This window comes from Choristoneura fumiferana, chromosome 27 (genome assembly GCF_025370935.1).
Source record: "Choristoneura fumiferana chromosome 27, NRCan_CFum_1, whole genome shotgun sequence".
In the NCBI taxonomy this organism is placed as follows: Eukaryota; Metazoa; Arthropoda; class Insecta; order Lepidoptera; family Tortricidae; genus Choristoneura; species Choristoneura fumiferana.
This window is the reverse complement of record NC_133498.1, coordinates 10,523,563-10,539,786: the sequence shown is the minus strand read 5'-3', so window position 1 is coordinate 10,539,786 and position 16,224 is coordinate 10,523,563. Positions and strand designations below refer to the sequence as shown.

The 16,224-nt window shown below is 41.4% G+C and overlaps 1 protein-coding gene across 2 annotated transcripts; it reads left to right on the top strand.

Annotated features, from left to right (window-relative positions):
• Positions 1–3,226: 3,226 nt before the first annotated feature.
• Positions 3,227–16,142, top strand: LOC141443464 (uncharacterized). 2 transcript variants are annotated; one of them, XM_074108765.1, is made up of 10 exons: positions 3,227–3,387; positions 4,285–4,395; positions 4,795–5,031; positions 8,964–9,143; positions 10,422–10,614; positions 11,287–11,425; positions 12,225–12,344; positions 13,034–13,185; positions 14,256–14,433; positions 14,970–16,142. In XM_074108765.1, the coding sequence occupies exons 1-10, from the start codon at positions 3,321–3,323 to the stop codon at positions 15,153–15,155; spliced, it is 1,563 nt and encodes a 520-aa protein (XP_073964866.1). In that variant the 5' UTR covers positions 3,227–3,320; the 3' UTR covers positions 15,156–16,142. The 2 variants fall into 2 exon arrangements, with proteins under 2 accessions (XP_073964866.1, XP_073964867.1); XM_074108766.1 differs by lacking the exon at positions 3,227–3,387 and having other exon boundaries at positions 4,295–4,395; positions 4,782–5,031.
• The last annotated feature ends 82 nt before the right edge of the window (positions 16,143–16,224 follow it).

The following is a 16,224-nucleotide window of genomic DNA, read 5'->3' as shown; positions in this document are numbered from 1 at the left end:
TTCGAGGGGAAATGGGTAATTTCACCCGAGTTAGACACTCTACTTTTCATTGCGACTGTGAGGAAAGTAAAATACTACAAAAAAAATAGAATAATAATAAATTGAATTTACTTATATCCAACCTCCAACACGGTACCTTTTCGACCTGGCCACTTGCCACGGCCGACTATAAAAAAAATCGAGTTGGTCACGACCAAGGGGCTTGTATACAAAACTGGAGCTTGAACGCCGAACGAAGAAGTTTGCCCTTTATTACTTATTTATATATTCCATCTCTTTCTTTCACAATACACTAATGACTTCCATCTCTTTCTTAACCTAACTACAGAAAGAGATGGAATATGTTCGTGACGTAATAAAGATCAAATTTCTTGTTTCTGACGGATGTTCGGCGTTTAACCTCCAGTGTTGTTTATAAACTCCTTGGTCACGACGTGCATCTAGATGACCAATTTATAAGGTTCAGTTTCCAACTCAATGCAAGTGGTCGCTAAATCGCCTCTACCTTATTAAGGGTTAAGCTATTTCTAAAGTGGACAAAATTACTTTTATGTAGCAGATTTTTTTAATCGATAAATATCACGACATAAACTTTACGTTACCTACTTTTAATACATTTTGAAAAACCCATGGCATTGTATCTGCCAAAAAACCATTTAACCAAGAACACAATGCTGCCATCCCTTGCCAAAGCGCACTTATATATTTTACGTTTACAGCCCAAGATATATAACATCGCATTACTCAGACAATCGCGATGTAACTTTTTAACTCCACTCCCTTTCTATTGCCCTTATTCCAACAAACATCACCCTTTTCACAAAGAAATAAGAACCGAAATGCATTAAATACTACTTCAGTAACTTTTGGCACCACCCAGACAGACCGACAACGAAAAATAATGCTCCTTTTACTCTTACTAACGCAACTGAACACAAAATATCAACCTTGAGCTCAATTTCTTTGGGTAGGAAATCAACTAACAAGAATTCGTATATGCCGTAGTAGAAAATGCATAGAGAAAATGGCTATAGAAAAGTCAATACTTGTGGTGCAGTTTTGTGTCGAACGAAATCGTACTAGAGTTCTACGTTGTATGGATGAAACTCCTTTGCACCGTTCGAGCTGCTTATGACGTTTGTCTGTGGAAGGCGGGAAAGTTTTGGCGCCAGACTGGCCGGCGCCATCTTGCCGCGAGGCACGGGCGAGAGCCATTCAGCCGACTTCCGCTAGGCCTATTATGTTGGCTAATTTATCGTTACTGCCAACTTGCAGATTATGTAATAATTTTTGCGAATGCTCCCTTAGGGTGAGAATTAGGTTTATTTACATACATTTTGCCGGATGAGTTTGGAACTTGAAAGACGGACGATGTTAGAGTAAATATAGATAGACGATCAAAAATATCTGAGCACGCTTCTACGCCGCTAACAAAGTCTAAAGAACTTACATTTTCTTACACTGTGCCGTTAACAATAGAGTCGTGTTCAGATATCTTTGATCACATTTTTGCTCACAAGTTATGAACTCATACACACACACACAGCACACATACACAGCTGATCATGTGTAACTGATAATCTTATAATTAGTTGTGGCGAAGCGTTCATAGAATCCTAAGTATTTATTCCCTTCGGCTTGCACAATATTTACAAAATAGAACAACAGGACATACACAGGATTTGTGAAAGATGGAAGCGATATTTGCTTCGGCTTTACCACGGAAATATCTGACTCCACGCCACTGTTACATAGTTACATGAAAACTTCATGACAGCTTAGTTGGAGTCAACAGAACAGTGTCTAGATTAAGCTGTGGTTTAGTAGTTAGTTAATTAAGTAGAGCCTGAGACACTATCGGCCTGGATCTTATTTTTTTAATAGATGTAGTTACTTTCTTTAACTTTGTTTAGATCATGGTTAGACCCCCTCCCCATTTTGTGTTTTAAGTTATTTATTCATTCAATCATTTTGACTCTACCTATTTACAGCACATCCGGCAGTAATTATTTGTTAGGTTTTTAAGGTTTCACACTTCAATGGGCAAAAACGAAACTTGTAGGATAACTGTTGCCATGTCTGTCCATCTGTCCCGTCCGTCAGTCAAGGTCCTTTTCATGGAACCCTTGGAACGCGTAGAGATATCAAGCTCCAAATAATATCAAACGCTCAATAAGTCAATATCAAAAATTTAAAAAATCAAAAAACCCGACTGCCTTAAAAACTAAAAGGAAGAAAATAAGTCTAGTGGTCTAGAACTCTGTTAAGAAGCTCATTTAAGGTTCAACAGTCGGGACCCATTACCAAGATTTTTTGAGCTGGTTACGATTTGAATGGGTCCCGACTGTTGAACCTTAAATGAGCTTCTTAATAGAGTTCTAGACCACTAGACTTATTTTCTTCCTTTTAGTTTTTACGGCACTCGGGTTTTTTGATTTTTTAAATTTAATGTTTTTTTTTATTTTATACTTTTTTGATACTTCTGTGAAAATAGTAGATTAAAAGTATTATAACCCATATATATTTAGATTGGGCTTTCATTTGATACCCATATTGTTACAATACAATTTTTTTTATTTCTCCGCTTTTTTTTTTCGCAGTCGCCATATTGAAATTTTATATAGCCTATGTCACTCCGACAGTTATGACGAATCCAATGATATGTCATATGTTAAAATCCGTCTAGCCGTTTAGGCTGCAGTGAGGACCAAAGAAATGGACATACATACCCACATACATACATACATACGCTCGAAAAACATAACCCTCCTTTGGGCAGTCGGGTAAAAAGATACAGTTATCACAAAAATATGTGGATTCGTAAATAGCCGATTTCTTACACGACGGCGGCAAAGCCAAAAAGGAAAGGTACTTTTTGTAGGAAGGTTTGGAGGCCTAAGTACGACTATATTATGATGTTTGTATTTAGACCTGTTCCACCGTAGCGTCTAGACTAGATTATCCGATTATAATAAATAAAATTACTCTTACACATGCTAGTCAGTAGTTACTAGTACGAAAGCATTTTTTATGCTTATTAGCATGCTAGCATAGATGCTAGTAACGAGCATGTACACACAGGCGGCCTTTAGGTGTCAATCGATTTGTTAAGCATTAGTGAGAAAAAAAACCTCTTTTCTTTTCAGCCATTTTCTGTCAAGTTAAAAGAACTAAACTGTCAAGATCTTTGTTGTCAGCAGCGGTCAGTATTAATCTACATCGTCTACTAAAATGTCTGTGTGCTACTAAAATCAGTATTTTTATGCTTATTTATAGTATAATGCCTGCAAATTAATAGTTAAATCCCCCCTTTTCCCACCATGCGTGTCGAAATTGTGCTGTGTTTAATTTTGAAAGTTGTAATTGCTTCTGCGCTTCAATACGACGGTGTGTGAAAACTTTTCAGTTTTGTACAATTTTTTTATAAGGCCCACAGACGCTATGAAAAGTCCTGCAATTCGGTCTGCGCCGTTCGATTGGTCCGATTTATCGTAAATTCTTACGCCACACAAACACTACAGTTTATCGTAGTCGTAGCCTATGTCGTAGCCATCTTTATTTAATGAGGGCTATCGTTTTTTGTCCCACTAGATGGCGCACTGTTGCGTGAGGTTTTTAAGTATGGCTTTCAAAGTCTGTTATTACGGGCATGAAAACAAAGTTTAGATTAAAATCATATTTAATACACCTTAAAACCGTACCATAAAAATAGTGTTGCATAGTCCCCGTTTTGTTCGGAAAAAAGGGAGGACAAAGATTTCCGAAAGACAAAACTGTCTCAAAAATTGCCCCGGAACGCATATTTGCCATTATTAATTTCAAATATTGCAAAATATTCACAAAATTATTCTAATTATAAATAAACCCGCGTAGCTCACCCAAAAATTACGAATTTGACATTTCGGAGACCTCACTCTACACTAGCGCCTCTAGTGGAGAATTCATACGCGATAGCCCTCATTTCAGCGGTTGATGGTTTAATTATAGCCCTAATTTACCCGTTTCGATTTATCAATTCGAATATTGATGCCGTTCAGTTTAATGGTAAAGTTTTTATAAATCGATTAAAACTGTACCTACAGTCGTCTCTCACACACACGATATGATATAAATGGTACTGGTTGAACAGTGCAGTCTGATCGTTAGGATTTTCGTAGCATCTGTGGGCGCTATAACGCCATCTAGCGATGTTCTGCCCGTCAGAAATCCCTCATTATCATTTTAATAAGGAGTAGCACTAGGAGTAGAAACATTAAATCTGCCATTGCATTGGCATGTAACTAGATGGCGCTGATTTGGACGTCCTGGCCGAGCCGCGGGAGCCGGTCAGGGTGCCGCCGGTGCGGAAAGCCCTGTCCGTGAACGTACATCCTGATGACACTGAAGTCATTAAAGGTTAGTCGTGCTTTAGGGTTTTGTAGTTCTGCAAGGAACCCTCAGAGAGCAGTTTCGCAACCGTGAGAAACCCTTGAAAATACCGGTTTCCGTCATCCGATTTCACCACATAATATCGATATTTAAGTAATGCAATGTAATGTAATAACTTAATTAACGTCCATAATGTGCACCTGCACTTTCACAAAAAGTGTATCTTTTCTTTTTTTAATTTTAGAAAATATGTAGGTATATGGTTTCTCCTACTTACAATCAAGAGCATATTCGATTCCGATAGTTTTAAAGAATGTCCCAAAGAAATAGGTCAGTAATGTGTTTTTTTTTCATACAATCGGTGTGGGCGCTACAAAACTGACTCGTATTATACTTATTTTTGAGAACTACAGGTTTATTTCCCAGGTGCTATTCAGAAACTCCTGGGCAAGGAGAAGATCGAGCACATACTCCAACTGGTGTCTGAGCTGCCGTCGCACTCGCCGCCACCAGAGCAAGCCACACCCAGCCACACCAAGGCCGCCTTCCTGTCCGCACTGACGGAACCCTACAGGGTGGCTGAAGCTGATGTCGAGCAGGATGACATCGAGGCCAGGACAACTGGCAAGCCAGGGACGACGGGGACGGAGGCAGCGTCAACTGGTCATTTGTTTTTATTTTATCTCTTGCATTAATATTTTTCGTCGAGATACTGCAATGCCGCCGTAACCAACAATGTCATATTTTTCAGAAGAAAGTTAAAATTTTAATATCTTCGTGTTTTTATAAATATATGTAGAGTCATTCACAGGGGTCGGACAAAAAGTGCGGATGACGTAAAAATGACGTAATCTTGCACACAAGATGATGTTTTTATTTAAACTTCCGTGTGACATGTAGTAACAAAGTAGCATTAATGAAGTAACAAAATAATCGTAAATAAATCAATGGTATTCAGTGATGATAGTGATTTCATATCGTTTAATAAAGAGGTTGATAAATGATAAGTGATAATTGTTTATGAAAATCAAAAATACTATTTGAAATCATCATCACAATCATTGTCCGACCCGACGGACGATACGATGACGCGTACCGTGGTTCTTATTACAATGTCATTAATGGATAATTTTGACAAAATCACGCGTCTTCGTGGATGGCACTATACTCAAAACTGGAATTCAAGACCAAAAAATCTACGACAGATATGACACTGTTAAATCTCTCAATGTCATTTCTGTCACTGTCAAATAAACTTTTCAGGTTTCGCCAACCTTTTTTAACAGTGATCACAAAATTCTATATTGCTCTTGCTCTCGTGTCTGACATTTTTTAATGCGCAAGTTGTCTCCGCGTGGTTTCTGGAATTTTGCTATCAAGTTGCAAAAACTACAATCACCGTACAACGTGAAGAAGAAGAATATATTTATGTTTAATTTAACTGACATTGTCCTAAGTCTTAAGGCCGCCATTGAGGGGAATAATAATAACCTTTTTTAATATGATTCCTTGTATTGTTATTAAATAAGGATTTTGTGAAAAAAATATATTTACTAACTTATTTTCAACTCTCAACTAACATTGAGACAATTTTATTCTAAGGAACATAAACAGGATAAGGTTGCGTTGTTCTACCACAGTGTAGTCCTGAATATTTATTTTATTCCGTTTTTTTCGTATTTGTTGTTATGGCCGCAACAGAATACATTATCTGTGAAAATTTCAACTGCCATGGTTTATGTTATGAGATATAGTACAGCCTAATGACAGACAGACAACTGAGTCTTAGTAATAGGCCTCATATTAAATCACAGGAAAGGAATTTGAAAAGGTTAATAGAAATATTTTTTTAACAGTTTTAACCACCATATTTCCTTTTGACGGTCGGTGACCACTTCTGCATTTGACCACTTCTGCATTTGGCCACTTCTGGATTTGACCACTTCTGGATTTGACCACTTCTGGATTTGACCACTTCTGGATTTGACCACTTCTGGATTTGACCACTTCTGGATTTGACCACTTCTGGATTTGACCACTTCTGGATTTGACCACTTATGGATTTGACCCCTTCTGGATTTGACCACTTCTGCATTTGACCCCTTCTGGATTTGACCCCTTCTGGATTTGACCACTTCTGCATTTGACCCCTTCTGGATTTGACCACTTCTGGATTGGATCAAATTATCTATTTTTAATTAATAAATTATCTATACCTATAAAAACAGTACCGTGACTGACTGTCAGACAGACAACGCACGGCCGAAACCCTTTTGACCGTGCGTCTCTCCAACTCGTCTCTCGAACTCGTCCAATCTATGAATCGCAGGATAATGTTGTTGAAGATGGAGTTACGGATAAAATAATTTAAAACGTTTTTGATGCAAATTCAAAGAGATTTGTTACTTATACTAAGGGTAGTTTATTTTATGTCTAGTGATGACATTTTATTTCTGTCCATATTAATTAACATAGAATCTTTGTTGTTTCCCTTCCACTTTTCTCTAACACGTCTTTCTTCACTTTATGTTCTACTATAGTGAAGAAAGTCCAATTGTATTATTCCCTTCGGCCGTCTACAGAACCGTAGTTTCAGTTTCAAAACTGTTTTCTTACGAGGCTTTCAAATTACTAAAGACACAGCAAGGTCTGAAATATGCCGCAGTTTTAAAAATACAAATATATAATACTAGCTTTTGCCCGGTCAAAAGGGTTTCGGCCGTGCGTTGTCTGTCTGACAGTCAGTCAGTCAGTCACGGTACTGTTTTTATAGGCATAGATAATGTCATCGTTTGACATTTGATCCAATCCAGAAGTGGTCAAATCCAGAAGGGGTCAAATGCAGAAGTGGTCAAATCCAGAAGGGGTCAAATCCATAAGTGGTCAAATCCAGAAGTGGTCAAATCCAGAAGTGGTCAAATCCAGAAGTGGTCAAATCCAGAAGTGGTCAAATCCAGAAGTGGTCAAATGCAGAAGTGGCCAAATGCAGAAGTGGTCAAATGCAGAAGTGGTCACCGACCGTCAAAAGGCCATATTTAGCCACCATAAACCCCATAAAGTGCGCTACACACTATTACTCTGCAGTTTTGTTGATTAGCTAAATGTATGTAAAAAATGAAATCAAATATTAGTTTGATTTTATCTTAATTGTAAATTATTGCACCAAATGTTATGAATACCTGAAGAAATACAAGCACAATACCAGTTTTTCAACCAAAAATTACGAAATAATTAAGTTTTTATTCAGGCGTCTAGTATTTATGTAAAAGTAAGTAAACAAAATTACTTCTTTAAATTATAGAATCGAAATTACTAATAAAAAGAATATTCTATCGTGTGTTTAAAAAAAAGGAATGTACTATTTTACACACATTTTATTTCAGTGGCAACATTGTCGTAGATTTTTTGGTCTTGAATTCCAGTTTTGAGTATAGGTATACCAGCCGCGAAATGTAAAGTTTGTTTGTAAGTTCCGCGGCATTCCCCATTGTTGGTAACGCGGCATTGCAGTATCATCGACGTTTTGTTTCGGGAAAACTTTAATTTTATTGTCAATTCAACAAAAAACACTGAAAAGTTAAAATTAACTACGAAATCTTGTTTCTTCAATTGGTTTCGGAACATTCTGTCTGTTTCCCAGAACATTCGTTTCCGTCAGTACCTTTTCCTAAATAATCCGTTTCCCGATATGTTTCCCAAAATGTGCTTCTCCCAAAAGATACGTTTGGCTTGATATGCGTTTCCCAAAAAGACCTAATCCTGAAATGACCGTTCCCGTCACTACCTTTTCCTAAATAATCCGTTACTCAAAATGTTCTTCTCCCAAAAGATACGTTTGTCTTGATATCCGTTTCCAGGTATTTGTGAAACCTCTTTATACAATACGGAAAATGAGAAACGGCATACGGATACTACGAGAAACGGGTCTAAGGTATACGGACGCTACGAGAAACTCGTCTTTTGGCATACGGTCGATTTATGACACTGTTATTCTGGAACGGGTGTTTTGGGAAAGGGTATTTTGGGAAAAGGATGGAACGTGCCGAAACCCTTCAATTTACTCGTACTTAGCTAACCTTTTCTTCTACTCAATCTTATATCCTTCTGAATAATCGCAGGTGGTAGGACCTTGTGCAAGGTCCGCCCGGATTGCTACCACCATCTTGCTCGCTAATCCTGCCGTGAAGCAGCAGTGCTTGCACTGTTGTGTAGGTAAGACAGCCGGTGAAATTACTGGCACTTGAGGTATCCCATCTTAGGCCTCTAGGTTGGTAACGCATCTGCAATACCCCCGGTGTTGCAGATGTTTATGGGCGGTGGTGATCTCTTACCATCAGGAGACCCACTTGCTCGTTTACCATCCAGTCGAATAAAAAAAAACAATGTTTAAGAACAATTGTTATGTTATGTTAGAACTATATATATACAATTATTGCTATATACTTTCATAGTTGGTGCTATTATTTACTATGATTATTGTAAGTCATTACCTACAAGCTTATCTGGCTACCTTGTCTGGCAACGTTTTGTTCAGCAGTGGACGTCTTCCGGCTGTTGCTGATGGTGATGATGATGATTATTCTTTGTTTACACAGATTCCCCGGAAGGAATACAGCAGATGGACTGGTTTGATAGGCAGAACATGGATTACCCCGCGATCAGCTTGGAGGGACCACCGCCGCCCATCTCAGCTAGTGCGCCTTGGAATATCTCTGGGACCTCTGCCATGGTGGCCGGCCCAATGGGAGGGGACGGAACGTCGGCGTTGGCTAATAGTAACTTTATCTATGAACTAAAAGAATTTCCTTGCTCACCCGCGACCTTACGATAGCTAAGCTTATGCAATACTCCACACTGTAAGAACACACACAAATCACACAAACCCATCTATCACCACCACCACACCACACTGACGCGTTTCGAACTTAACCAGAGCTCATATTCAGAGTATCACAACCGTACGCCATGCTACCTGTTGTCAGACTCCACAATAACACCACAACAACAACTGGTAGCATGGTGTACATAAAGTGTGTTAAGATAGGTACAAAAAATAATATTCTGATTATTGAGGTATTTTAGGCTTTGTATTTATAAACAAAAGCCACAGGTACTTCAATCCGGTACATTTTTTCAGTTTTTCCTCAAATTATATATATACCCTTATACTCTAACTCGAGTCGAGTAAAGGTGTAACTCAATTTATACTTACCCATATTTTTATTGAATTTTTAGTAATATAACGACTTATGCGCTTAAACAAAATGTGCATTTTTTTTATACAGTGTAGGCTTGCGTTTGGCCACAATCACGCCTGATGGAAAGCGAGGATGAGGCCTACGATGGAGCACGCTTGCCTAGTAAATGCTCATTCACCCTAGACTTGAAAGCGGCCAAATTGTAGTGTTCAGGAAACACAGTCGCAGGCAGAGAATTCCACTCTTTTGCTGTGCGGTTGATGAAGAAAGAGCGAAAACGCTTTATGCGGATTTTTGGAATACTGACAACGTAAGGGTGGAGACCCCGCCTACTTCTGGTCTGGTCGACCTGTGGAAGAAAGGAGCAGGTGGAATAAGGTCGTGCAATTCCGAAGCACATTCTCCGACATGTAGCCTGTAGAATACCGACAGGGAAGCCACTCTTCTGCGATGACGAAGGCTCTGACGACAAAAATCCGCATCGCAGGTGACGCCGCTGTTCTACCGAATCCAAAGCAGCTAGCTGATATTCAGCAGAACCGTCCCAAAGGTGGCAGCAACACTCCATGCAGGATCGGACTTGGGCTCGGTAAAGACCAATGAGCTGGTCCGTAGTGAAGTATCGCCTAACCTTGGATAGGATACCAAGCTTTTTGCAGCGGTTTTTGCCAAGGATTCGATGTAACTCCCAAAGTTCAGTTTAGCTGAGAGAAGCATAAACGAAGAATACGACTTATGGCATTATTTTTTGGTATTTTAGAAATGACATGACTCATATCTACTACTATTTTTCAGTCGTCCACCCGCTCCGTGTAAACCACGTCGGCTTTAAACTAACCTGATACTCTTTCACAGCGAACATCACCGCCTCCCCGTCTCCTATGCTCGGAGCGGCCCCCGCTGCGTACAACGCGTCCGACCCGTACTTCCGCGTCGGAGACAACCGCACGCGCTACACGCGGCGCACCCTCGGGTCCACTCTCAACACCCTGTGTACAGAGAGCGACGACGTCTGCAGGACTATGTGCTTTGACAGGGAGAAGTACCGGTGGGTAACCTGACCGTAGGTTCATGTAGTCTTTCTCTAATCTTAAATTGAAAAACTCTCGCAACTCTGTGTGTAGAGATAGCTTTTTTTTTATTCGACTGGTTGGCAAACGAGCAAGTGGGTCTCCTGATGGTAAGAGATAACCACCGCCCATAAACATCTGCAACACCAGGGGTATTGCAAATGCGTTGCCAACCTAGAGGCCTAAGATGGGATACCTCAAGTACCAGTAATTTCACCAGCTGTCTTACTCTCCACGCCGAAACTGCCACTGCTTCACGGCAGGATTAGCGAGCAAGATGGTGGTAGCAATCCGAGCGGACCTTGCACAAGGTCCTACCACCTGCAGCTTAAGGTATAATTCGATCAAAAAGGTTTTTAAACGTTAGGTGAACAGACTTAAGCCTGGCTCACTTTATCGTCGTATTGTGTCGTAATGCTCTCTCTCTCTCTGCCTTTCTCTCTTTTCTCTCTCTCTGCTTGTCATGCACATAATACAAGCCGTTAGAATTAGAACACACTGCATCAGATAAATGTGAACGCAACTATATAAAATGTATGAAACTGATACCGTTCTGATGCGTCACGACACAACACGACAGATAAATGTGAACCGGGCTTTAATGTTCACGTATTAAGTCGTACCTACGTGACGTCGTGTCGTGTCGGCAGGATATCGTGTCCGACGACGACACCGCGCCCGACGACGCCGTACCTCGACATGACGCGGCTGCTGCACATGCTGTCCAGCCTCGTCGCAGACTACGACACCAACATCACCACCGTCTTGAATAATACGCTGTATAAGAAGGTGACTCAGTACAGCAGGGCTACTACGAAATTCGAAAGTCGAAGTTCGTGTCGTTGGGTCCCGCTGACACTTGTACTATTTAATACGAGAGCGAAAGGGACGGTACGATACGAAATTCGATTTTCGAACTTCGGAGTAGGCTCTCAGGCACCTGCATTAATATCTGCCACAGCGGAACGTTGTTAAATATCTGACATGTCCTAGGACCCGGAAGAGCCGTGTCAGCAAATATTTATGCATGCTTCGTTGTGTCAGATTTCTGTGTCCTCATTTTCGTGGTCACATTTCTTATGAATGGGCTGTGAAATTTGATTACATTTTCGTTTTTTTAGACGTCTACGTCTTCTACTATAACCTGAAAACAGTAATGTTACAGAATCTTCTACTATGTCAACAAAATAAACTGTGTCCAGGAAAATCATACGGAATCTATCTCACCTAATGAGAACAGATGTGGCCAAAAATGTCTCACTAGTTCAGTAACTAATCTATTCACTCTTCACTCTAGCCTTGAAGAGCCCTAGATTGCAATACAACCGAGGGCTCTATTGCCTCTAACCGTTGTATTGTATTGCTCCTAATGGACACACGTTCCCATTTAATTCAATTCTATTCCAATCCAGACTGAAGGAATGAATGAAACGGTCTGAAAGGGATCGAAATGAACTGTAATAGCATTCCATTACAGTTCATTTCAATGCCTTTCAGACGGTTTCATTTAAATGAAATTCATGAGGCTGGATCGAAATGGTCTGGATTGGAATAGAATCACGATTTGGAACGTTTTGGCTTGTATCAGGGCTACAAGCACTGCGAGCCGACCACGACGGAGACCACCACCACGACGACGATGCCGCCGCCCACGCCCCCCATGTTCGACTACGAGCCCAGCGAGATGACCGGCAGGGTCATCGCCAAGGTTAGTCAGACTGAAGCCTCATCTAACCCCTCGTCTGCGGAAACAGGACCCGGACCTAAAGTATGAAAAATGTGGTTCATCAAACACAGACAAAGGCCTAAAGCCCGGTTTAGACATGCAAGGAAGATAGTGCAAGTTGCATTACATTGCGAGGCAATGATGAAAACGTGGGTAGGTTGGCAAGCGTGCTCCATTTTAGTCTAGTTCTTCCATTTGGACTTCACAGAAAACCAGCGTTACTGCACATAATGTGCGGCAGCCGGCAACACATGCTGAGTGGAGACCCTTTTTGGTATCCTGTGGTGTCACCAAGTAACATAGTTTTAGTGCTAGTTTTAGTCTTAGTTTTAGGTGGTACTTATGGAGCCAAAATAAATCTTTCTTTCTTCTCTCTCTTTCTTTCTTTCATTATGCCTCTTTCAGACTACTCGCGAAGCTCCTCGACGAAGTACTCGGGAAAGTTGACCGAGGTACCGACCGAGTTGGACGAAGTAAGAAGAAGTGCCTATCCTATTTGCCTAACCTCGTTCAGTTTCGCGAGCAGTGTGGAGGCAGCATTACCATTTTGGTCAAACAAAAGCCTATTTCAGTATAAAAAAAACATGACTTTTCTTCCTTGCCACGATCGTAACCTCTACCCCCTGGCGTTGGTAGCTCACTACCCCAAAAGTTAACTTGCTCTTGTGCAGTGCTACGTGTGCGGCATGGAGGAACTGGGCATCCCTCGCGACGCGCACTGCGCTGACCCCTTCGCCAAGGACCTGCTGCCGCCGGCCATGCCCGACCACATCGCGGAGACCAAGCGGAAGGGGTTCCGGAAATACTGCAACTACATGGACATGTGGGTGCAGTTTGATCAACGACGATACAGACATTGACACTTCATTAACACCAGGGGGGCTACTACGGAATTCGAAAATCGAAGTTCGTATCGTACCGTCCCTCTCACACTAGTTTTTAGGGTTCCGGAGCCAAAATGGCAAAATCGGAACCCTTATAGTTTCGCCATGTCTGTCTGTCTGTCCGTCCGCGGCTTTGCTCAGGGACTATCAACGCTAGAAAGCTGTAATTTTGCACGAATATATATGTAAACTATACCGACAAAATGGTACAATTAAAAATTCAAAAACAATTTTTTTAGGGTACCTCCCATAGACGTAAAGTGGGGGTGATTTTTTTTTTCTCATCCAACCCTATAGTGTGGGGTATCGTTGGATAGGTCTTTTCGTTGGATAGGACAATTTTTCGATTTAGTGATGTGTTTGTGAAATATTTAACTTTAAAGTGCAAATTTTCATTAAAATCGAGCGTCTCCCCCTCTAAAATCTAAACCGGTGGGTGGAAAAATTTGAAAAAATTCAGGATGGTAGTACGTATATCAAATTTCAAGGAAAACTATAACGGCTAAGTTTGCTTGAGAATTATTAGTAGTTTATCACGCTCCGCTGTAGCAGATATAGTACAGGTGGCTGTAGAGAATCTTTTAGTAGAAAATATTATGTAGATACTTATGCACAAGAACAGTTTTTGGCATGAGCCACCTTTTGCGAGTCGTTTATGAAAAACTAGGACCTTTAGGCTGAGATTCTCCAAAGATGTGGGACGATGCTTTGCGAGGAATGTGTTTTTGATGAACCAGCAGAAACGCTTCATTTACCTATCCGCACTCCGCTAAGCGTTTTCACTTAAAGAGAGGGTAGGTAAATTTAGCGTTACTATTGGTTCATGAAAAACACATTTCTTGCATCACATCCTCGCACATCTCTGGTTCAAATGCAGCCTTACACCTCTGTTTACAGGATATGCAGCATGTCGTTCACCGACTGAATACTGTACTGCTGTACCTTAACAGCCTGTACTACGTTTATAAGTATTCTGGTAAATAAAAGAATTCTATTCTATTCCATTCAGGAAGCCGTGGTACATCAACGGCTCTGGCATCTGGGGCAAGTGGACCGGCGGCTGCGTGGTGCGCTGGGTGGACCTCAGCGGCGTGTACACGCAGCGCGTGTGCCGCATCCGCGACCGGCCCGCGCTTGGCAACCACTTCGTCAGCAAGCGGCTGGCCAAGCTCGAGTTTGCTCTCAGGGTCAGTCACCAAAAAACGCTCCATCTCTCATTCGCCGTTTCTGCATTTGTTTTGCTTTGCTCCGAGCTGTCACTTCACGTCTTATAATTACAAATTGCTGAATTAATACCCCATTCCATTTGTCATTTCTACTTCTTCAAGGTATCTTCTTTTAAGTGTCTTTTATTGCTCCGGGTTGTCTACCGTCTACAGAAAACACTCAAGCCACCTGAATCCTTTACAACTCCTGAGGTCACGTTGTTAACGCGCTGACGTGCGCGATCGCATTCACCATCTAATTCTACCCGCGCCTTATACAAATTCTGGTAAAACAATTGGTTGTGGTTCTGTGTGTAAGACAATAAAGCCAACTAACTGGTCTACGTCCACTCGGTCGTCCCAAGTACGCTCTCTTCAAGGCTCGACCCTCTTCTAACCTTTCCACGTGTCCAAGCCACTAGAGTCTGGCTGCACGCTTTGGTCTCTCCAATAACATTGGGCTCAGACTCTAGGTCTTCGATTACTAAGCAATCTTAATAGTCTAAATTGTCTTTCAGAAAGTGGACAACGGCTGCATGCTCAGTCCGATGGCGACCCTGGTCCCGTTCTCCCGCGGCGTGTCACTCTACGCTCGACTGCACGTCTGTGTCTGTAGCGCCAACTGGTGCAACCGTGCCCACTGGCCAGCCGGTGTACAGGGGCTATGGGTTATCATGATACTCTTCGCAACAGTTCTGAGATAATATGAAGGGGATAGACTTTGAGCGTCAACTGGTGTAATCCTGTCCACTGGCCGGCCAGCCCGCAAGGGCTTTAGGTTTGCTATGTTCTATGGCGTGCATTGAGGTTAGGCAGGCAGCGAGGGAGGGTGGCGCGTTACTGCAGCTGCAAAGTACCAGCTGCCAACTCTGAAATTGGCCCACTGCATGCCACGGGCTGCGGTAGCTACTCTTGGAAGCCAGCTTTGAGATATTACCGGGGAAATCAAGACTTGAAGGGCCAGCTAATGTAACCATGCCCACTGGCCGGCCAGCATGCAAGGGCTCTGGGTTGATGAAGAGCACCATGCTCTTGGCAGCAGTTCTGAGAAAATACGGGGAGCTCAAGATTTAAAAGGCAAACCGGTGTAATCCTGCACAATGGCCGGCCAACCCATAAGGGCTTTGGTCTACTATGGTCCTCTTGGCAGCAGTTCTGATATAATAGGGGGCGATTTAGTCAAGATTTCAACGACCAACTGGTGCAACGTCAACTGGTAAACGAGCGATACAGGTTCTGGTAATCGTGTATGAGTGTTTTCAACCTCTTTCTTTTACTCCTTGGTCAGTTAATACAATGAATCAAGTAGTTGGTGTATAATGCTGCTTTTCTTGTCGGATGACAGTCACACAAATCACTACAGAAGAAGTCAAGTCCACAAAGCTTATGCCTACTATATCTGCACTGGGTGTTAGTTATGCATTGACCTGAAGCTGAATTAGTCCAAGTCCTGAACATTTAAACGAGCTTTTTGTAGACGTTTTGATTAGTTAATTCTATAATTAATCGTTTTGAGATAAAAGAGACAGCAAAAATTTTGTACAATATCTCTGGAAAGGAAAAGGGGAAATATGAAATGGTCGTAATTATCTGTATTGTAATTTTGTAACTGAAATGTTTGTGTCATTTTGTAAATTGTTCTGTCTTTGTGATTGTATTGTACCTTATAATTTAAGAAAATCAAGTGCCTATAAACTCATTTTCTACTCGTGTTGTGTTTTATTTCTCTCTCGCTTTATTAGTCGGTCCTCCAATGTTGAGGATCGAGACACC

What these genes read in the sequence shown, in the direction of transcription:
- LOC141443464 (XM_074108765.1), top strand. Translation starts at nt 3,321, where the DNA reads ATGCGTGTCGAAATTGTGCTGTGTTTAATTTTGAAAGTTGTAATTGCT. An exon ending in TACTGCAACTACATGGACAT is followed by an intron (nt 13,186 to 14,255) that starts GTGGGTGCAGTT and finishes TATTCCATTCAG; the next exon opens with GAAGCCGTGGTACATCAACG. An exon ending in AGCTCGAGTTTGCTCTCAGG is followed by an intron (nt 14,434 to 14,969) that starts GTCAGTCACCAA and finishes ATTGTCTTTCAG; the next exon opens with AAAGTGGACAACGGCTGCAT.